The sequence below is a fragment of the Balaenoptera acutorostrata genome, chromosome 19 (assembly GCF_949987535.1).
Source record: "Balaenoptera acutorostrata chromosome 19, mBalAcu1.1, whole genome shotgun sequence".
In the NCBI taxonomy this organism is placed as follows: Eukaryota; Metazoa; Chordata; class Mammalia; order Artiodactyla; family Balaenopteridae; genus Balaenoptera; species Balaenoptera acutorostrata.
Genome location: NC_080082.1, coordinates 58,326,950 through 58,347,710, shown reverse-complemented (window position 1 = coordinate 58,347,710; position 20,761 = coordinate 58,326,950). Strand labels below are relative to the sequence as shown.

General features: G+C 53.5%; 1 protein-coding gene across 2 annotated transcripts in view; it reads right to left on the bottom strand.

Moving 5' to 3' along the window:
- Positions 1 to 20,761, bottom strand: part of BICRA (BRD4 interacting chromatin remodeling complex associated protein) — a 76,637-nt gene that overhangs the window by 8,627 nt on the left and 47,249 nt on the right. For both annotated transcript variants that reach the window (XM_057534740.1, XM_057534739.1), the window contains 6 exons: positions 16,149 to 16,249; positions 14,010 to 14,055; positions 13,866 to 13,908; positions 11,793 to 11,858; positions 7,155 to 9,122; positions 6,435 to 6,611 (listed from right to left, as the gene is read on the bottom strand). In XM_057534740.1, coding sequence (XP_057390723.1) covers positions 6,435 to 6,611; positions 7,155 to 9,122; positions 11,793 to 11,858; positions 13,866 to 13,908; positions 14,010 to 14,050 — 2,295 coding nt within the window. In that variant the 5' untranslated portion in view covers positions 14,051 to 14,055; positions 16,149 to 16,249. The remainder of the gene's footprint in view (positions 1 to 6,434; positions 6,612 to 7,154; positions 9,123 to 11,792; positions 11,859 to 13,865; positions 13,909 to 14,009; positions 14,056 to 16,148; positions 16,250 to 20,761) is intronic.

The window sequence follows — 20,761 nt, the reverse complement described above, 5'->3', positions numbered from 1 at the left end:
ACTATTTACAATAGAGAAAGTAGGAGAAGAAACCCAATGGCAGCAGCAGGTGAGTAGCTAAAGTGAGTAAGGGTGAAGGGAGCCGGCCCACTCGACACCTCCCCCCCACCCCCCCAAGCACAGGCTTCCGAGGGCTTGAAGTGGCAACACAGACGTGCCAGATGCTAAGTGAGATAAGGAGAATGACCCATGACACGCTCACTGGACAACTGGCTAGACCGCATTATGGACACTGGATTTGATAACAGTATTGTCTCACGGCTAGATCTGCGGAATTTGATAGCTCTGCTGTGATCGAATAAGAGAATGCTCTTATTCTCAAGGGCTGAAATACTATGCTAAAATATTAAGGGGTAAAGAAGCATGATGTCTACAATTTACTCTCAAATGAGTCAGGAAGAAAAAAAATGTATACATGCCGAGAGGGCTACAGCTAAAGCGAACGCAGCCAGATATTTATAGTGGGTAAATGTGGCGGGGCAGGCAGCTTCTGAGACGGCCCCCAGCGATCCCCGCCTCCTTGGATTCAGTCTCCCACATTGTATCAGGGTTGGTCTCTGGTCAAAAGTGGCCAAAAGAACTCAGGAGAAGTGACCACACGTCACTTCCAAGATTAGGTTATATTATAAAAAAAGACTGTGGCTTCTATCCTGGGTGCTCTCTTGCTCTCTTTCTGTTGGATGAGGCACTTGGGGGAAGCCAACTGTAAGAGCATGTGATGAGCTGCCCTTCGGAGAGGCCTCAGCCTCAGTTCGTCTCTACATAGGCCCTCCCTCCTGCCAGCAGTGGCACGAGTGCACCCTCTTGGAAGCAGATTCTCCAGCCGGGTCAAGCCTTCATATCACCGCAGTCCTGGTTGATACCTTGACCATAATCTCCTAAGACATCACGAGCCAGAACCTTCCAGTTAATCTGCTTCCAATTCCTGATCCTTGGAAACTACATGAGATAAGTTAATGTCTGTTGTTTCAAGCTGCTACATTTGGGGGGGGGGTAATTTGTTACACAGCAATAGATGACTAATACATCTGGTCAGAGAGTAAAGAACTCTCATGAGTATTATTCCCATGTACTAGTCTTATAAATTTGCTGTATGTTTGAAATGATTTTAAAATGAAAAGTTCAGGGAATTCCCTGGCAGTCCAGTGGTTAAGACTGCACGCTTTTACTGCCAAGGGCACGGGTTCAATCCCTGGTCAGCGAACTAAGATCCCGCAAGCCGCATGGTGCAGCCAAAAAAGAAAAAGAAAAAAAGAAAGAAAGAAAAAAGTTTAAAAGTAACCGAAAAAGTCTAAAAATTAAAAAAAGAATCTCATCCTCATGAAAGATAAATACTCACACACTCCCCCCAAACCAAGTCAAAAACCAAATGACACACTGGGGGAAATAGTTGCAACTCATAGCCTAGACAAAGCTCATCTCTCTCACATACAAAGAGCCTCTAGAAATCACAAAGAATAACAAGCAGTGAGAAAAAGGGGGCAAAGGAGATGATCAGACAGTGTGCAGAAAAAGAAACACAAGAGGCTGAAATATTTCAAGACATGTTCAACCTCACTTGTAGTAAGAGAGACGCAAATCAAAACACCCTATGGAACCATGTTCAGGCATCGCATTAGGAATAAGCCGTGTGTCTCATAAAGACACCCGTGCATTGCCTTTGGGGGTCTAAACTGGCACCATTTGCTACAGCCTCAGAGGAATGCAATTCAGCAGCAGCTGTGCAAATTCTAAGTGCACCTGTGCTCTGAACCAGCAAACAGGCTTCCAGGAAGTGACCAGAGAGATATGCCTGCACATGTGGGAAATGACAGGTGGCTGAGTTGTTTACTGCAGCTCTGCGTGGAGGACCAAAGCCTGGACGTGGTCTATCGTGCATCAGGACAGCACTTCCGGGGATGAATGCTCGTCTATCCCTATCTGTACAGAGGAATACTTCTCCACTGTAACAAAGGACCAAGGCAACTCCCCACGCGCTGCCCAAGTAAGTGGATAATGTGCTACCTGCTGGAGAGAGAGAAATGTAAACCCATATTTGCACGAGGCTGTATATGCACAGAGCTGGAAGGAGATACAAAAAATAAGTGCCGAGGCTATGGGGAAGGGCCGGGGGCTGGGAATGCAGGCATGGGTTGGGATGCTTCTCCCCGTACTTTAAAAATGCTTTCATGATTGAACCATGTGACTATAATACCTAATGTCAAAAACGACAAATGTTTTAAACGGATGGGAAGAAAAAAAAGCAAGGCGAAAAGGAAACGTCATACCAAAAATGTTACCAGTGGCTTCTGCATGCTGGTATTATGGGTGATTTGTTTTTCTTCTTGGTTCTTTTCTGTATTTTCTAAATTCTCTGAAGAAGCATGAAATTATTTTTATAATCATTTTTTTTTTAAGCTCCCACATGAGTGGACTGTTTACGGAGAGATTCCAACTGCCCATGAGGAGATGGGAAGATGCTCGATTGACGCAGAGAATTAGAGAGAAGCACAGGAGGAGGAGTGCATTTTTCCGCCTGGCCAGCAGTGAGTCGGCTGCTGATCTGGGGTTGAGGAAGCTGTGGGAGAAGGCCTTCACCGGCACAGACCTCACAGAGGAGCAACCGGTTTGGTCCATAACATGCTTGGGAAGCACTTACAGTCAACCCTCTGTATCCACGGGGATTGATTCCAGGACTGCCTCGGATACCAAAATCCAAGGACGCTCAAGTCCCTTGTATAAATGGCACAGTGTTTGCATATAACCTATGCACATCCTCTCGTATATTTTAAATCATCTCTAGATTACTTGTAATATCTAATACAATGTAAATGCTATGTAAATAGTTGTCTGAGCGCAGCAAATTCAATTTTGCTTTTTCTGGAATATTTTTCCCCAAGTATTTCTGATCCGCGGTTGGCTGAATCCGGGGATGCAGAACCTGTGGATATGGAGGGCCGACTGTATACCCTCTGATCCAGCAATTCTATTTCTAGAAATTTACCCCTACGGGTATTCTCATGCATGTGCGAAGCCTGATACAAGAATATGTATGGGGGCTTCCCTGGTGGCGCAGTGGTTAAGAATCCGCCTGCCAAGGCAGGGGACACAGGTTCGAGCCCTGGTCCGGGAAGATCCCACATGCCGTGGAGCAACTAAGCCTGTGCACCACAACTACTGAGCCTGCGCTATAGAGCCCCTGAGCCACAACTACTGAGCCCGTGTGCCACAGCTACTGAGCCCATGTGCCACAGCTACTGAAGCCCACATGCCTAGAGCCCGTGCTCTGCAACAAGAGAAGTCACCACAATGAGAAGCTCACACACCACAACAAAGAGTAGCCCCTGCTCGCTGCAACTAGAGAAACACGTGTGCAGCAACAAAGACCCAACACAGCCAAAAATAAATAAATAAATAAAATAATTAAAAAAAAAAAAAGAATATGTATGGGAGTGTGGTTTGTTACCAATTCCACGGGAAACCACCTTAACTATTCATGAATGGGGGACTGAATAAATGAAGCCTTGCGTGTCTACGTAATGAAGTAAAGACATCAAAAGGGTTGGCAAACTATGGCCCAGAGGCCAGATCTGGCCTGCCACCCGCTTAGCCAACCATTTCGTATGGCCCGCAAGCTAAGAATAGTTTTTACATTTTTAAATGGTTGAAAAGAAGTCAAAAGAAGAAGAATATTTTCTGACTCGGGACGCTGACAGGGGATTCACATTTCAGTGTCCATAAATAAGGTTTTATTGGAACACGCCCATGCTCATTCATTTATCTAGAATCTAGATCTAGAGCTGCTGCTAGGCTATAATGACAGAGACTTGCAAAGCCTAAAATGTTTCCTATTGGCCCTTCATGGAAAATTCACCCGGCTTCTTTCACGCTTGCAGGACTTTCAACATGCCCGGCCCTGTTCAAGCACTTTACATACATTAACTTATTTATCCCTCACAACAGCCTATGAAGTAGATGCCGTTATCATCATCCTCATTTGACAGGTCAGGAAATTGAGGCACAGAGCGGTAAGGGACTTGGCGGAGGTCACAGAGCCTGTAAGTGGCAGGGTCGGGAGTCGAGTCCCTGTTCCTAACTTCCCCTAACAACAATTCTCCGGGACCGTGGTTTTCAAGGCACACCTAGTGCCCATCGGTAATGGCTCTCCCTTTGCTCTCGCCGTGGAGTGCTCAGCACCGGGCGGGAGCTCGTATGTGTGGCTGGGTTCCTTCCTCCATTCATTTATTTTACAAATGCTCACCAAGCATCTGCTGCAGGCCAGGCACTGTTCTGGGCGCTGGGGAGACAGCAGGACCTGAACGCACACAACTCTCTGCCTCGTGGACTTTACGTTATAGTGAAGAGTATACGTCACAGAGAGGCACTTACGTTACAGTGAAGACAGGAAACAGGGGAAACAGGCAGCCTGGTCAGAGGGTGGTCAGTGCTATGGAGAAATGCAAAGCAGGGAAGGTGGCAAGGGAGGGCCGGGAGGAGTCAGGAAGGTGACCAACTTGTCCTGGTCTGTCTGGGACCGTCTCAGTTGTAAAACTGAAAGTCCCGTCTCCCGAGATCCTCCTCGGTACTGGGTAAACTGGGCTGGTTGGTCACCCAAGGAGCGAGTCTAGACAAGTACCTGCAGGGTATGCAACATTAAAGTGGCAGAGTACACAGGTGCCCTGGCCTGGCTCTCAACCACAGCACTCGGAAAAAGGGCTCCTACCAGCCCCACGTTCCAGCTGAGGACGGGAGCTCGCGAGGCTCGGAGAGGGGACTGCCCTTGGCCCCAGGGACCCAGGCCCGGTCCGACCACTCTAGAAACAGTGCTTCCAACCTGAGTCTCTCATGGGCTAGGCGGCCCCTCGCCCCTCCCCTACTCCTGGCTGGTTTTCCTCTCTGGGTAGAGATGACCTGAGGACATCCTGGCCCCATGTCCCTCTGGACTGACCCATAAACACAATAGCTAAAATAATAATAATAATAGCAAATATTTATGGAATGCTTACTCTGTGCAAAGCACATATTAACCGGTTTACTTGTCCTAACAGACCTATAAAGAAACTATTATTCCCATTTTCCAGATAAGGAAATCAAGGCTCGGCAGTTACAGGGACTCGCCCAGGGTTAGCACAAGGCCTGACACATACGTAGTGCACCCCCTTCCCTAAACAACTGTTGATGGAATGAAGAAACTAGTTGCTTCAAGTCACATGGTGAGTAGCAGAGCCTGAGAATGAAATCATGGCTGTTTAAGGCCAAGGCCCAGCTGATTTCTGCCTTCCTGGACCTCGCTCATGTTACTCCCTCCTCTTCCTGCCTACCCTAATCCACCTACCCACTGGTCCTTTTCGAACGAGTACAACATCCATCCCTCCAGAATAAAAGGTGGCCCACCCTAACCTCTCAAATGCTGATGTGCTAATGACTCATATGAGACAAAGGCTAATTTCTCTAATATGTAAAGAGTTTCTACAAATCAACAAGAAAATGACCAGTACCCCAAGTTTGAAAATGACCAAGGATATGAACAGACAATTCCATAGAAAGGAAAACACAAACAGCTCTAAATCTATAAAAACCCGCCCCGCCTCATTTACTGTAAAACAAAATGCATATTAAAACAAGACACCATTTTCACCTATCTGATCGGCCAAGTTCAATATTGCTGAGGGTGGGGGCAAAAAGGCACAGATCATATATTGCTGATAATCTGTTAAACAAATTTATACTCCAGAGCAATTTGGCAATATCTGTCAAAACTACAAATACATTTGCTCTTAAACCTAGCAATTTCCTTTTAAAGAACTTATCCTACAAAGAGACATACGTACAGAGTTCTTCTTTGCAACCATGCTCATCCACAGCTAAAGACCAAAAGTGACCTAAATTCCCAACAACTGGTTAAATAAATAATAGTACCTCCACACAATGGAATACTATGCAATCATGTAAAAGAATGCAGTACAGTCTCCAAGATGAACTTTTAAATGATAAAAGGTGCAGAATGCATGCAGAGTACGCTATCACTTTTGTAAAAATGGAAGGGAAGGAATCCAGTTGTCATTTTGCTTGTCTATGCATGGGAAAGGAGTGCAAGAAACTGCCTTGGGAGGGAAAGCAGGAGAGGGGGCTTTAGATCTAGACCTCTTGGTATCTTCCTTAAAATGTGAGCTACCTGAATATTAGTTATCCAGATAGGAAAATGATCATTCTAGGACCTAATCCATTTCCTGCTGTGTGGATCTTGTGTCCCTGACTAGAGTGTGGTCTCAAGCATCCATGACTGTCAGGAGACCCTCGGGAAACACCTGGGGAGCCAAGGAGAGCACCGCTTCCCAAGCCAGCGAGACAGAGAGGCAGGCAGGGCAGCCAGGGAGCGAGCGGAGGGAGCGGGGAGGGGGGGCGAGGGGCAGGGCTGGTCTGCGCTGGGACAGAGGCTGCTGGGGTTCGTCTACCTGGGGGGCCGGCGCCGGGGAGGCCTGGCTGTCGGGGGCCTGAGGGCCAAGGCCAGCTCCTTTGGTGACGGGGGTGGTCAGGGCTGGGTCTTGGGCGGGAGGCGGGGCGCTGACTATGACCGAGGCGGGCACGGAGAGGTGGGGGCCCTCTGTGGAGAGGGGCTGCTGGCTCCTCTCCTGAAACAGGCAGCCCGCACAGGGTCAGAGGCCATCCCCACGGACCCGCGGCCTCCCCACCCTGACACCCCGCCCCCACTGATGCACCAGGGGAGCGGGTGGTGGGAACCAAGGCCAGGGCGCTGGGAGGGAGCCCCAGGGTCCAGGAGGCCGCAACCCGGGGCAGCTCCGTCCCCTCAGTCCCGTGAGTCATCTTCCAGCTCCACCCCAATGTCCATCTCTCCTGCCCCGTCTGTTCGTCCACGTCTCAGCCCCTCTCCCTGTGTGACCCCTCTCCCACCCTCCAGCAAGTGGGCAGTCTGTCAGCCAGTCACTCTCCTTGTCTGTCTCTGTGTCAGTCAGTTGGCCCTGTCACCCTCAGGCCTCCTCCTCGGGGACCTGGAGCCGGGGGACCATCTCCGAGACGCTGTCCTTAACCCACAGGACCCTCCCACTCGCTGCTTCAACCACACCCGGTTCCAGCTCTTGGCCCCTCTCCACGCAGACCCCCTGCCCCTGCCTTTGCCCTTGCCGTCCCCTCCCCTGCCCGGCGGCCCTGGTTACCTGGGGCAGGAACATCTGCAGGGAGTCCTGAGTGAGGATGGCCGTGGCGGCGGCAGAGGGCGGCTGCCCCAGGACAATCTTCTCCGGGCTGGACGCCAGGCCTGGGCTGGGCTGGGGGGTGGAGGCCTGAGCTGGGGCGGCCTGCGGGGCGGGGCCCTGTGCGGGCTGCTGCTGTTGCTGTGCCTGCGGCTGCTGGAGGCCCAGAGGCAGCGGCGTGCTGACCGCGGGGGACGCCTGGGGCGCCGTCTGCACCGCGAGGACAGGCGCGGCCTCCCCGGCGGCGGCGGCAGGGGTGGCGGGCTGCACCAGACCGTCGGGGGCGTTGAGCATAGCCACGGCGCTGGGGGGCAGAGTGACCCCCTGGAGGACGGTAGTGGCGGCGGGGCCGGTGGGTGCCGGCTGGCTCTGTGTGGGCAGGCTGCCCGCGGCCAGCGACACGGGCATCTGGAAGAGCGCTGGCTGGCCCACCTGGATGGGGGCGGCCGAGAGGATGTGGGCTGCGCTGTGGGCCCCGGAGTGGGGGGCCAGCACGGGGCCCAGGCTCAGCGGGCCCGCCAGGTTCTGGTTGGTGAGGATGGGGTTGGCAATGAGCTGTCCGCCCGCATGCGGGGCTGCGGCCGCCAGGATCTGCCCGCCCACGTTGGCCGGCAGGGCCGAGAGCGGCTGGGGGAGCTGGACTGCCGACGTGCCGGGCAGCAAGAACTGGTTCTGGCCCGGCAGCATGTGCTGGGCGGGAATGACGATGCTGCTGCCCTGATTCAGGAGGTGCACGCTCATGGGCTTGCTCAGGGCCCCGGGCGGCTGCGGCGGGGCCGCGCCCGTGGTGGTGGCGGGCGGCTGCTTGAAGACGTTCGCCTGCAGGGCGGGCGCCGGGAAGCCCGACAGCACCACGTTCTGGCCGGCCTTGCCCGCCGCCATGAAAGTCAGGTTCTGGGGGGCCTTGGGCTGCTGCGGGAGGCCCCCTGCCTCGCCCTGGATGGTGAGCGTGGCGCCCGCGGGGCCGAACGGCTTGGGTGTCAGCTGGTAGAGCTTGGGGGGCAGCACGCCGGCAGGCTTGGGCTGGATGGGCGTGGGCGTGCGGTGCAGGATCACGTTGGGCGCCGGAACCAGTGGCGACGTGCCGAGGCCCGGGGCCACCGCCAGCGGCTGTCCCGAGGGCGCCCCGCTGGCCGCGGCCGTGGCGGCTCCCGCCCCTCCGAACACCGAGTTCCCGTTGAGCGTGGTGGCCACGGCGGCAGAGAGGTTCTTCTGGATGACCAGGCCAGCCCCCTGCGGCGAGACGCCGGCCGATGCCAGGGTCACTGGCTCTGAAGGGCCAGCTGCCGAGGCCAGATAACCGCTGACGGGCACCTGCTTGGCCAGGAGCTGGGAGGTGGGCGGGTTGAGTGCCATGACGGGCTGGCCCACCACCTGGATGGGAGCCAGGCCGAGAGTAGCCGCCGCGGCGCCCCCGGGGCTGCCGTTGGGCAGGCCCTGAAGGCCTGGGATGGGCTGAAGGGTCACGTTGCCCAGGCCCACGGGCTGCAGGAAGGGCTGGACACTGAGGGCTTTGCTGACCACGTCCTGGGGCGGCACCAGGGCCTGGTGGGTCAGCACGGTGGGCGGGGCCTGCAGCCCCAGCAGGTCAGCGCCACCCGGGAAGAGGGCCTGGGGCCCCGCGGCCACGGCGGCAGCCCCTCCGGCCCCCGCTGGGCCAGCCCCGCCATCCGCAGGCTGCAGGGTGGGCAGCTGGAAGGGGCCCAGGTCCAGCTCGGCCTCGGCTTCGAGCGTCTGCTCAGTGATGTTGGCCTCCTGCAGGCTCTGCTGGAGGATGTCACAGGGCTGGTCGGCGCCCCCGCCGCCCCCGCCGCCGCCCCCCGCCGCCGGTGAGCCCAGGATATCATCTTCCAGGAAGTCGAGGTCCACGCTGGGGGCTGGCTGGCTGGGCTCTGGGTTCAAGTGGTTGCCAGAAGCTTCTTGCACGTGGAGCTGGAGGCAGGTAAGGTGTGAAGGAGAGAGCCGAGGTTAGCAAGGGGCCGGGCTCAGGGCACCACGGAAGCAAAGGGCACTCGGTGTCAGGGCGGCAGGGATAGGAAGAACCTTCCACCTAGAAGCGGCTGGACCCGGGTTCAAATCCCAGCTTTGCCAGGGCTGGGCTGGGCAACCCGGGGCTTGCTTAATCCAGCCTGTTTCCCCATCTGCGCAGAATGTAATAAAAACCATTTTCTAAACAGCCATACAGGCCCGTAATACTTATCTGCAATTCCAAAACCCGAAAGGCTCTGAAAACCACAAATGTTTTGATAACTTTAGGCTGTAAATCCTGAACGGAACTCAGGTGATGCTCTGAGGGAAAGGCGTAATTCATCCACGCAACGTGACTCACCTTAAGTTCGACCACAGAAAAGTGAGTGTGTTATGTTGCATGCAGCACACACATATTCTGCGTCACCTTTCCAGTATCTGAAAAACCCTGAGTTCCAAAACAAGCCTGGCCCCAAAGGTTTCAGATAAAAGATCGTGGTTCTGTTGAAGGCAGCAGCGGCAGCAGCTACCGGATGGGAGCCTTACTTGGTGCCCAGCGCAATGTGAGCCTGATTGATTGATTGATTGATATTTGTTTGCTTGCTTGCTGCGCTGGGTTTTCGTTGCGGTGCGCGGGCTTCTCATTGCAGTGGCTTCTCCTGTTGCGCAGCGCAGGCTCTAGATGGGCGGGCTCCAGCAGCTGTGGCACACAGGCTCAGTAGCTGTGGCGCACGGGCCCAGCCGCTCCGCGGCATGTGGGATCTTCCCAGACCAGGGCCCGAACCCGTGTCCTCTGCATCGGCAGGCGGACTCGTAACCACTGCGCCACCAAGGAAGTCCCGAGCCTGATGTTTCTTAAATGCTTTCCGGGATGGCAACCCAGGACACGAGTGTGTAATCGATACATGCATGCATTTTTGAGCAAATATTCCACAAGTAATAATTATGCCAACGGCATGGAAAACCCACTGATACTTGACCAGGTAATGGATCAAAGCCTGTACTTCGGGGGCTTCCCTGGTGGCGCAGTGGTTAAGAATCCGCCTGCCAACGCAGGGGACACGGGTTCGAGCCCTGGTCCGGGAAGATCCCACATGCCGCGGAGCAACTAAGCCCATGCGCCACTACTGAGCTTGTGCTCTAGAGCCCGCGAGCCACAACTACTGAGCCCGCGCACCACAACTACTGAAGCCCGCGCGCCTAGAGCCCGTGCTCCGCAACAAGAGAAGCCACCACAATGAGAAGCCCGCACACCGCAACGAAGAGTAGCCCCCACTCGCCGCAACTAGAGAAAGCCCACGCACAGCAACGAAGACCCAACGCAGCCAAAAATAAATAAATAAAATAAATAAAATTTTAAAAAAACAACAAACAACACCTGTAGTTTGAAAGATTCTGAGTTAATCCAAGTGGAAGGCTCAGAGCAGTACCCGGCTCCTAGCTGGCATGTGAGAAACATCATCTATCGTTGTTACTGTCATTATTACTGCCCATGTTGTTGTTGTTAGTAACAGCCCGGTGAGGTGGCCACTGCTCTCTCCTTGCCTCCCAGACCGGGGAAAGGAGTCACCCTGCTGCTGAGTGGAGGGCACTGCCTGGCAGGATGGGGCTCTGGCTCAGCCCCCAACCAAGGCCCAGGCAGTTCTGAGTTCCTAACCGCTAAATGGCCATAACCAAGCCCGCCTCCTAGGACAGTCGTGACGTTCACTGACGTCACATACAGGAGGTGCTGAGAACCTGACCAGGGACGTTATGGGTATTGAAAGAGGACGGCAGGGGTAAGAATAATGCATATTGTTACTGGTCTATAAATGTAATATCATGAACATAATGTTTATTTGTTGGGTTCTGGATTTAGTCATTTATATTATGCCAGATAAATTATTTGGAATGTTACTATGGTTGTTGTGAGGACTAAATGAAAATTACTGTAAAGGGCCTGGCATATGATAGGTATTCGGTAACTGATAGTTATGTTGATGAAGAGGGAGGAGGGGGGAGCGGGAGGGAGAGAGAAGAGGGGGGAGGAGGAAAAAGGAGGGGGAGGGATGGGGAGCGAAGTGGGGAGGGGAGAGGCCACAGAAGAGGAAGAAGAGGGAGGGACGACTGGCATTGAGTAATGGGCTCGGCACACAGTAGGTGCTCAATAAAAGTCCACTGTGTTCCTCGCTCTGGGCTTTGCTCATCACCCCTGCCTTCATCTTCCAGGTGGAGACTGAGGTCCACAAGAGTCGATCCCCTTCCCCCAGGTCACACACCCCACGGCTGAGCCGGGACAGGACCCCCAAGCCCCCCTGCACTGCTCCTCAGGAGAACCACCCCGTCCTGCCCGCCGTGAACTCCAGAGCCAGCCTCTGCCTCTGTACCAGCTCTGTAGCAGCTGACCTCCAAGGCCAGGGACTCAGGACCGCACCTCCCTCTCTGAGGGGCCTGAGGCACAGCTGGGGGTCCAGCAGCTCCGGCCTCACCTCCACCCCACACTGCTCCTCAGTGACTGCCCCCTGCCCCGCTCCCGGCAAAGTGCCTCAGGGGACGAGTGTGACCCCTTCTCCCCTCCCCCACTGGCTGCCACCACAGGCGACTTGTGTGATGCCTGGAGCCCACGGCCCTCCCCAAGCCCCCCGGGCCACTTACCCCAGGACCTTCATAGAAGGCACTTTGGGCCTCCCCGGGATTATCCAGGAGGTCATCACTGTCAAGCTGCAACAAGACCCGCCCCCACCCAAGGTCAAAGGTCAGCTGGGCAGTGGGCCGGCCCACCTCTAGAACAAAAACCAATTTAGGGTTACATGGGACAAAAAGACGAAGACGAGGTGGGGGGGGTTGGGGGGGAGATTCGAGGGGTACAGGAAACTCTGCCTCCAGAAAAGATGCCCCAAATAAAGGAGCTTGGCTGCAAGATTAAAACGCAAGGCAACCCCAGCACTGAGTCCCAGGCTCTCCCGACACGCCTGCCTTGAACTCTAGAATCCTGCCTCCGTGGCTTTGCTCAAGCGTCTTTGGTAACACATCTGGCAGGGCCTGTCACATTTGTCACCTCCTCCCGACAACTGTCCGTCCCTTCCTACTAAGTCACTCCTTCCACTGCCCAGCCCAAGCACCCGGCACACCCTGCCACCTGGGCGCCTAATGTGCGTGCTGTTCCCATGTCTGGGAGCACAGGGACCTGTCTCGTTCCCGTAGACATGGGCAACGCCTAGAACAGACCCTGAGCACCCAATGAATGTCTGTCCACAGCCAAGCCTCCCCAGTTTCTCTGTCCAGCTGATCTTTTTCCAGAACCCCAGACTGGTGTATCCAATAGCCGCCCTTGGACTTCTGGAATCCACCTCGAACTCCCAGTCTCAGAGAACGGTACCACCACCCACTCAGTTGCTCAGGTCAAGTCCCGGAGGCATTCTGGATGCTCTTTCTTCCTCACCATCAAATCCACCAGCAAGTCTAGTGATTCTCCCTCCCAGACAGATCCCAGAGCCAGCGCCTGGCACCTCCTCCCGCACCTGCCCTGGGGCCCAGGCCACCATCCTCCCATTGCACTCGCCTCCGCTCCACAAATTGTTTGATACATCCCCTCTCAAGGAGCAGAGCTCCGTTCCCTCCCTGTGAGTGTGGGCGGGCTTAGTGACTCGCTTCTAGTAAATGCAGTATGATGGAAGTGACAGTGTGTGACTTTGGAGACTAGGTCATAAAAGGCACTGAGCTTCCTCCTGGCTCTGTCCCTTGGCTCACTTGCTCTGGGGGAACCAGCTGCCATGCTGTGAGGACTCAAGCAATCCTATGGGGAGGTCCACATGGTGAGGAGCTGAGGCCTCCAGCCAACAGCCACAGCAGTGAGTCATTGTGGAAGCACAGCCTCCCGCCTCAGACAAGCCCTCAGATGACAGCGGCTCCAGGCAACATCCTGACTGCTACTCAGGGGAGACACTGAGCTAGACGCCCAGCTAAGCCACTCCCCAGTTCCTGACCCTCAGAGACTGAGAGCTCTAACAAATGTTGTTTTAAGTCACGAAGTGTTGGGATAACTTGTTATGCAGCTGTAGGTGACTGATACAGCTCCTCATGGCTCAACAGACATCCACTCTCCCCCACTTTGTTCCATTCTCTGGAGTGCAAACAGATTGTGACATTCTCCTGCTTAGTAACCCATTAGAACTGCCTGTCATGTTCAGAATAAAGTCTGAACTCCTCGATCAAGGTCCTCCAAGCCCTGCATGACCTGGTGATTTTTGTCCACTCCAGTCTTACCACCTTCTAGTTTCCCCTTCATTCCGGCCCCACTGGCCTTCTTTCTCAAACTTTCCAACCTTCCTACCTGTCCTTCCCCTGCCCAGAGCGCCATGGGCACCTCCCTTTGATCCTTCAGGTTCACACCAGCTAAAGAAGCCCCTGCCTCCGCCTCCCATTCATTTTCTTTTAAACCTCTTTTGTTGTGCAAGTGACATTATTATTTCTTATGCTGCTCTGCATGGTGCTTCCCACCATCACCTTTATTAGCTCTCGGTTGCTTTGTTTACCAAGGAAATGTGTATGGAGTGAGGGCAGGGATTTGCCATCTCTTTCACTCTCTGCCATAACCCTGGGGCCCGGCTCATGGAAGGCAAGGGGCAGATGTCTACTGAATCGGGGGCGGGGGGGGGGGAGTGTCTCTCAGCTCCCAATTCCACAGGCCCCTGCCCTGGGGATGCTTCTCCCTGCCCAAGCACTCACCTTCTCAGATCCATGTAAGAAGTCATTGAGGGCCTGAGGGTCACTGAAAGAGAGAAAGGGAGAGACATTTGAGGAGATGAGGGACAGGGGAGGGGAGGGAGAGGGTGGGGGAGGATGGGGTGGGGTGGGGAGCCCATTACTCACCAAATCACGTCTAGTAAGCATCTCCCATCCTCATCATCCATCGCCACTGGACGGGGCGGGGCGGGAAGAGGGCAAGGGAGACAAGTTAGATGTCGGCAGTGTGCCAGGACCCTCCCTGCAAGGACCATTCCCTGGGGCCAAGACCCCTGGAGGGGTCAGGGTTTCTGTCCCCTTAAGTCTAGGGGCATGGGTAGGGGTGGGGCAGGTGCCCTCCGTACCAGAACCTCCTGATCAGAGACAGACAGCTGCCTTTTCCTCCTCCCTCTCTCTCCCCAGCATCTGATGACGATGGTGGTGACATCAACCCAGACTGAGTCCTGATCACATGCAGGCTCCGTGCTAAGTGCTTCACACACATGTAACTCATTTAATCCCCACAGCATCCCTCGAGGTGGGTCCTGCCACCCCCGCTTTGCAGATGAGTAAAAGGAAGAGCGGAGGCCATGGTTCTCTGTCTCCCAGCTAGCAGGTGGCAGAGCCAGGCCTGAACCCAGAAGTCTGGCCCCAAGCCTGTGCTCCTGTCCTACACGTGACCGGGGGAAGGAGGGAGGGAGGGGAGGTGGCATGGCGGGGCCCAGGTTCGGGGTCCCCCTGGAAGACGCATGCAGCGTGGTTCTCAAGGAAGGGAAGAGAGAGGGAGAGGGGCCAGGAGGGCGGGCGCTCTGAGTCAGAGGAGCCGCCAGAGCCGGGCTGAGCCTGTCAGAATGATGAGGATGAGGACGGCTAACATTTGTCTCGTGCTTACCATGTGCCAGGCACTGTCCCGAGCGTTTCACAAATGTTAGCTTGTTCAGCCCCCATGGGAAAGGGATGCCGTGTGCCCCATTTTACAAGTGAGAAAACAAGCTCTCTGTGTTTGCCCACCCACCCCCCGCGCCAACCACCACTGCGCCAGACACCCCACCAAGCTTCCATGCACCCATCTTTCCAAACTTCCGCCCAACCACCCATCTTTCTCGTCTTCCAAATACACAAACTGACCCATCCTTCCATCCGCTCCTCCTTTTTTACTTTTTTTGGGCCGCACTGAGAGGCTTGCGGGATCTCAGTTCTCCGATCAGGGATTGAACCCGGGCCCGGGCAGGGAAAGCACTGAGTCCTAACCACTGGACCGCCAGGGAAGTCCCCACCCGCCTATGCTTCCATCAGCCCAGGCATCCTTCCCTCCCAACCACGCAGACAAGACACGATGAGAAATCACACACTATCCCGCTCCAGGGCCGTGGAGTTCGTACCCTCTCTTTTCCTTCTTGGTAGGGGGAGGGGGATGGTCCTGAACTCACTGAGGACACGGTGACTGTCGTGCCCCCCCCACCCCCGCCAAACACACACAAAATCGTACTTGTGCTCTCAGCTGGGTCACAACCCCTAACCCCCAACGGCATTCTCTGAACTTCCTGATCGCCACTACAGCCCCTATTACCCTCGACGGCTCTGTGACAATCTCAGGGAGGGACCCCACATGGTTAGTTCAGGGTCTTCTCTGAACAGTACCTTGGAGAGTCTGATGAAAGCAAAAGACCCTCTTGCCAGAAACGTGCATGTGGGCCAGAAATGTTACACATTCTTTCCCAGAGGGAAGCGTGTCATGGGACACACACACACGTATGCACACACGTACACACTTCATGGGCCCTCGGTTAACAAGCCCAGTCTAGAACAGAAACACACGGCCAGGAAGCCTCACACACCAATCGCCCTCGCCTCTAGAGCTGGCCCCGGGGACTGTCCCCAGAGACGCCCTTCCAAGGCCCTTGCTGCATCGGTGCAGAAAGATAACACACTCTCTCCGGCTTCATATCTCCGCCCACACCCACTGTCTTCCCGTGTCACCAGCTCTGTGGCCTACGAGCCCCTGCCCTTCCCAACCAGCCTAAGGTGGGCAAGGCCTGGCCAGGGAATGACAAGGCAGGATCTGCAGAGAATCTGGAGAAGACGGAAAGCGGGGAGGGAGATCCTGCCTGCAGATGGCATGGAGGTTGGGGGAATGGCCCGAATGGCCCAGGGGGCCCAGGCTGGAGAGGGCGGGGCTGAAGGATGTGGCTGAACCAGGCTCTTCCAAGAAGGAGCGTCCCTTCCGGGGAGGTGGACGGGGGAGCGCGGCCCCTCCGGGAATGCGCGGGATGCTTGGCTGGTTACCTGCGCTACAAACGAATCATGAAGGGAAGGAGGGGGCGTCCACTCCAGGTCTACGCAGGGCCCCCAGCTGGGGACTTGGGCAGTGTCCTTTCGGGGGCCAGCTGTGGAGAGAGAATGAGAGAGAGGCTGTGAGTGGGACAGTCAGTGAAAAGGAGAAAGATGTAGCCAGAGAGACGAGAGGTCAAATACAAGTTTAAAACCACAGGAAACAACACTGTATGTTATCACATATATATATGCAGACACACCGCACTATACCTATATATTGTGTGTGTATATATATACACACACACACACACACACACACACACATCATGCAACAGCATATAACGTCATATGATATAATCCATCAGCACTTCAATCTAGCAAAATACAGTCAGATCTTGTCATCTGAGGTGCTTATGTCCCCTATAAGGTCACCGCGAATTTGCGATTATGGCCGCTGAGCCGCGGCCCCTGGGGAAAGACAGGGTTAGCTTCCTGCCAGCCTCTGGTCCCATTCTCATCAACCCATCAATAAATCCCCTTGGTTTATGTGTGTTTCTGTTAAAAGACACCTTGTTTGGGACTTCCCTGGTGGCGCAGTGGTTAAGAATCCGCCTGCCAAAGCAGGGGACACGGGTTCGAGCCCTGGTCCGGGAAGATCCCACATGCCGCGGAGCAACAAGCCCGTGCGCCACAACTACTGAGCCCACGCGCCTAGAGCCCGTGCTCCGCAACAAGAGAAGCCACCGCAATGAGAAGCCCGCGCACCGCAATGAAGAGTAGCCCCTGCTCGCCGCAACTAGAGAAATCCCACGCACAGCAATGAAGACCCAATGCAGCCATAAATATTAAATAAATAAATAAATTTATTAAAAAAATAATAAAAACAATAAAGACACCTTGTTTAATATAAATCGTTGATTCGCTCACACTGAGCTCAAGGCCAACAGCGCTATAATTCATGCCTGAGGGCAGGTCATCTCACACGCGCGATTTCTCCATTGGGCACATTGCAGCCTTCCTGTGCCTACGAACATGGGGCGGCCCTTCAGCACTACACGGGAGGGGCCGTCTTTAACAGCAAAACCACCAACAGAAAGCACAAAACAACAGGGCACTAAAGAGGATGCTTGTTTATAGCTCTCGGGCCGAACGGAGAGGCAGAGAGGGTCGCCGCCTTCAACCTCAGCTGGGAGCACGTGCATCGGGAGACTCAAATAGACTCATGGCTCTGCACACGTCTGCAAGTGACCAGGAAAGCGCCGTGAGTATTGATTTGGGGGTTATCAATGTCAGCAAATAGGCGGATTCACAAATATGGAATCCACGAATAACAAGGATTGACCTGATGACAATAATGATGGTGGTTGTGATGATGGTGATGGCTGCTGGTTTTAAGTACTCTGCACGTATTAGCCTGTTCACCACCTTTGAATCCCTATGAAGCAGGTGCTTTTCGCAGCCCCATTCCACAGATGAGGAAGGCGAGGCTCAGGACGGTGAGCCATACGCCCTAGATCCTGCCAGCGGTCAGCGGTCAGGCTGGGGTCTGAGCCAAGGTAGGCTGACTCCAGAGTCCCCGCCCTTAACCACTATCCCACAGACGGTCCTCTCATCATATTGTTTCTCTTTTAAATGTGAAGCAAACACGGCCACAGCGTCAAGATAAGACGAAGCTGGGTGACAGCCTTTGTTAGCATTTTGTGAATGCTTGGGATAGCTCAGATCCAAAAAGGCGATAAAGCAAGCAGATGGAAGAGAGAGGAGGAACGGGAGCTGCTTCTCCTTTTTATGGAGAGCCCCAGGCCCCGGAGAGATCTAGAAAGCAACTGTCACAAGACCCTGGAACACGGGATCCTGGCCCATCTAGATTCCAGGTACGCTGCCCTGGACCAGGGTGATCGCAAGCGCCCAAGGTGGCTTCATGAGAGCCGCCAGCTCCACGTGGGCTCTCCCCTCCTCCCTGCCCCAAGCTTTGGGCGTGGCCCAAGTTCTGTAAACCTCGGACCAGAAGTAGAGCCAGGAGGTGGGTGTCTCCTGAACAGGGCTCTCCAAATGGGATCTGCGGGTGAATGTCCAGTGGGAGGCTCCAGCCGGTGAGAATCTGTTACCCATGTGTTTTCATTCAGATGGTAACAGCAGAGCAATGGACGAGGGGGACTTTCTGGGGAGAGGGCAAGGTTCTCCATGGTGATGGGGTGTCCGTTACATGGGGGTTTAAAAATTCACAGCTCAGACTTGTGTATGTCAACACATGTCAATTTAACGCATGTTAATTTTACCTTTAAAAAACTGTACAAAATAAATAATCAGCATGGAGTTGTAGTCGGGGGTGGGGGTGCTGGGGAGAGCTAACAGACATGGCAAATGTTGGTAACTGTTAGAGCTGGGTGATGGCTACCTGGGGGCTTCAGTACACCATTCTAGTTAATTTACATCTTCTTGAAAGTTTCCATAATAAAAAGAAAACCATTTGTCAATGATCAGCAGGTCCGGGGTTCCTCTGAGGTGGGTCCCCCGTTCAGGTGCCAGGGTTGGCATCTATGTCGCCTATCAGGTTGATGCCAAGAGGCCCAGCATGGGGTGACAGTTTGGGGTTGGAGTCAGCAGTTCAAATCCCCACTTCCCCACACATGGGCTGAAGTCGGGCAAGTGACTTCACCGCTCTAGGCTTCAGTGTCCTCATCTGTAAAATGGGCACAATCATGGTTCTTATTTTCGCGTAGGGCAGTGGAGAGGCTCTTAGGCCTTTAATCCTCAGGTGCAGTAAAGTATTTTGTAAGCGATAGATACTGTTACACAATCGTTTTAGCTGCCATTGTGAACCTTACCTAGTGTGGCAACTCCCAAAGCTTTCTGGCCACACCACAGTCAGGTTGGACAAAAGTCCCCAGGCCCCAGCTTTTCCACCTGGTGCTTTTTGCCACATTTGGCTCTTGAGCACATTTTGAAGGGTTTACACCCAAGGCAATAGAAACAAAAGCAAAAATAAACAAATGGGACCTAATCAAACTTATACGCTTTTGCACAGCAAAGGAAACCATAAACAAAAGGAAAATACAGCCTACAGCCTGGGAGAAGATATTTGCAAATGATGTGACTGACAAGGGCTTAATTTCCAAAATATACAAGCAGCTCATACAACTCAATAACAACAAAACAAACAACCCAATCAAAAAGTGGGCAGAACACCTAAACGGTCATTTCTCCAAAGAAGACATACAAATGGCCAACAGGCACATGAAAAGATGCTCAACATTGCTAATTATTAGAGAAATGCAAATCAAAACTACAATGAGGTATCACCTCACACCAGTCAGAATGGCCATCATTAAAAAGTCTACAAATAATAAATGCTGGAGACGGTGTGGGGAAAAGGGAACCTTCCTACACTGTTGGTGGGAATGGAAATTGGTGCAGCCACTATGGAAAACAGTATGGAGGTTCCTTAAAAAACTAAAAATGGAGTTATCATATGGAAGAGTTTACATATCATTTGATTATGCACATGGTCCAACTTAAACTGCCAGGTACCAAGTCTCCTTGGGTCCTACCAAACCCCTGTTGCTACCCCATTTGTCAGGTGAGACAAACGAGGCTAAATAGAGTGGTGAATGGGAAACCATGGGCCACACACAACCAGTGATACAGGCCCCCTGCCCACCCATGCACAGGGTTACCCAGGATCCTGCAGCTTTCAACTCGGCAGACAGAGGGAGCCTTGAAGGACACAAATGAACCCACTAAGAATGGAAAGACAGAATTTGAATGCTGTCTGGATATTTGATGATACTAAGAAATTGTGATTAAGATTCTAGGTATAACAATGGCATCGTGTTTTTGTTTTTCAGGTTTTTTTCCTTTAGAGTCCTTACCTTTTAGAAATACATCTTAAAATACGTAGGGGTGAAATGATAAAATGTCTGTGATTTACTGCAAAATAATCCAGTTCTGGGAGTTCAGGGACATACTGACCTGCGCTGTCCAATACGGAAGCCACGAGCCATGTGTGACTACGCGCATTTAAGTTCAAGCTAATGAAATGAAATTAGGGCAAATGACTTGAGTAGTTAGTTGTCCAAAGAAGATATACAAACGGCCATACGCACAGGAAAAGATGATCAACACCACCAATCATTAGGGAAATGCAATCAAAACCACAGATGCTGCCTCACCCCCATTAGAATGGCGACTATCAAAAACCAAAAATTGGGCTTCCCTGGTGGCGCAGTGGTTGAGAGTCTGCCTGCCAATGCAGGGGACACGGGTTCGAGCCCTGGTCTGGGAAGATCCCACATGCCGCGGAGCAGCTGGGCCCGTGAGCCACAACTACTGAGCCTGCGCATCTGGAGCCTGTGCTCCGCAACAAGAGAGGCCGCGATAGTGAGAGGTCCGCGCACCGCCATGAAGAGTGGCCCCCGCTTGCCGCAACTAGAGAAAGCCCTTGCACAGAAACAAAGACCCAACACAGCCAAAAAATAAATAAAAATAAAATAAAACCCCAAAATTAACAAGTCTTGCCGAGGACCTGGAGAAACTGGAACCCTCGTGCTCTGTTAGTTAGTGGGAACGTAAAATGTTGCAGCTGCTGTGAAAAACACTTTGGCGGTTCCTCAAAAAATTAAAAA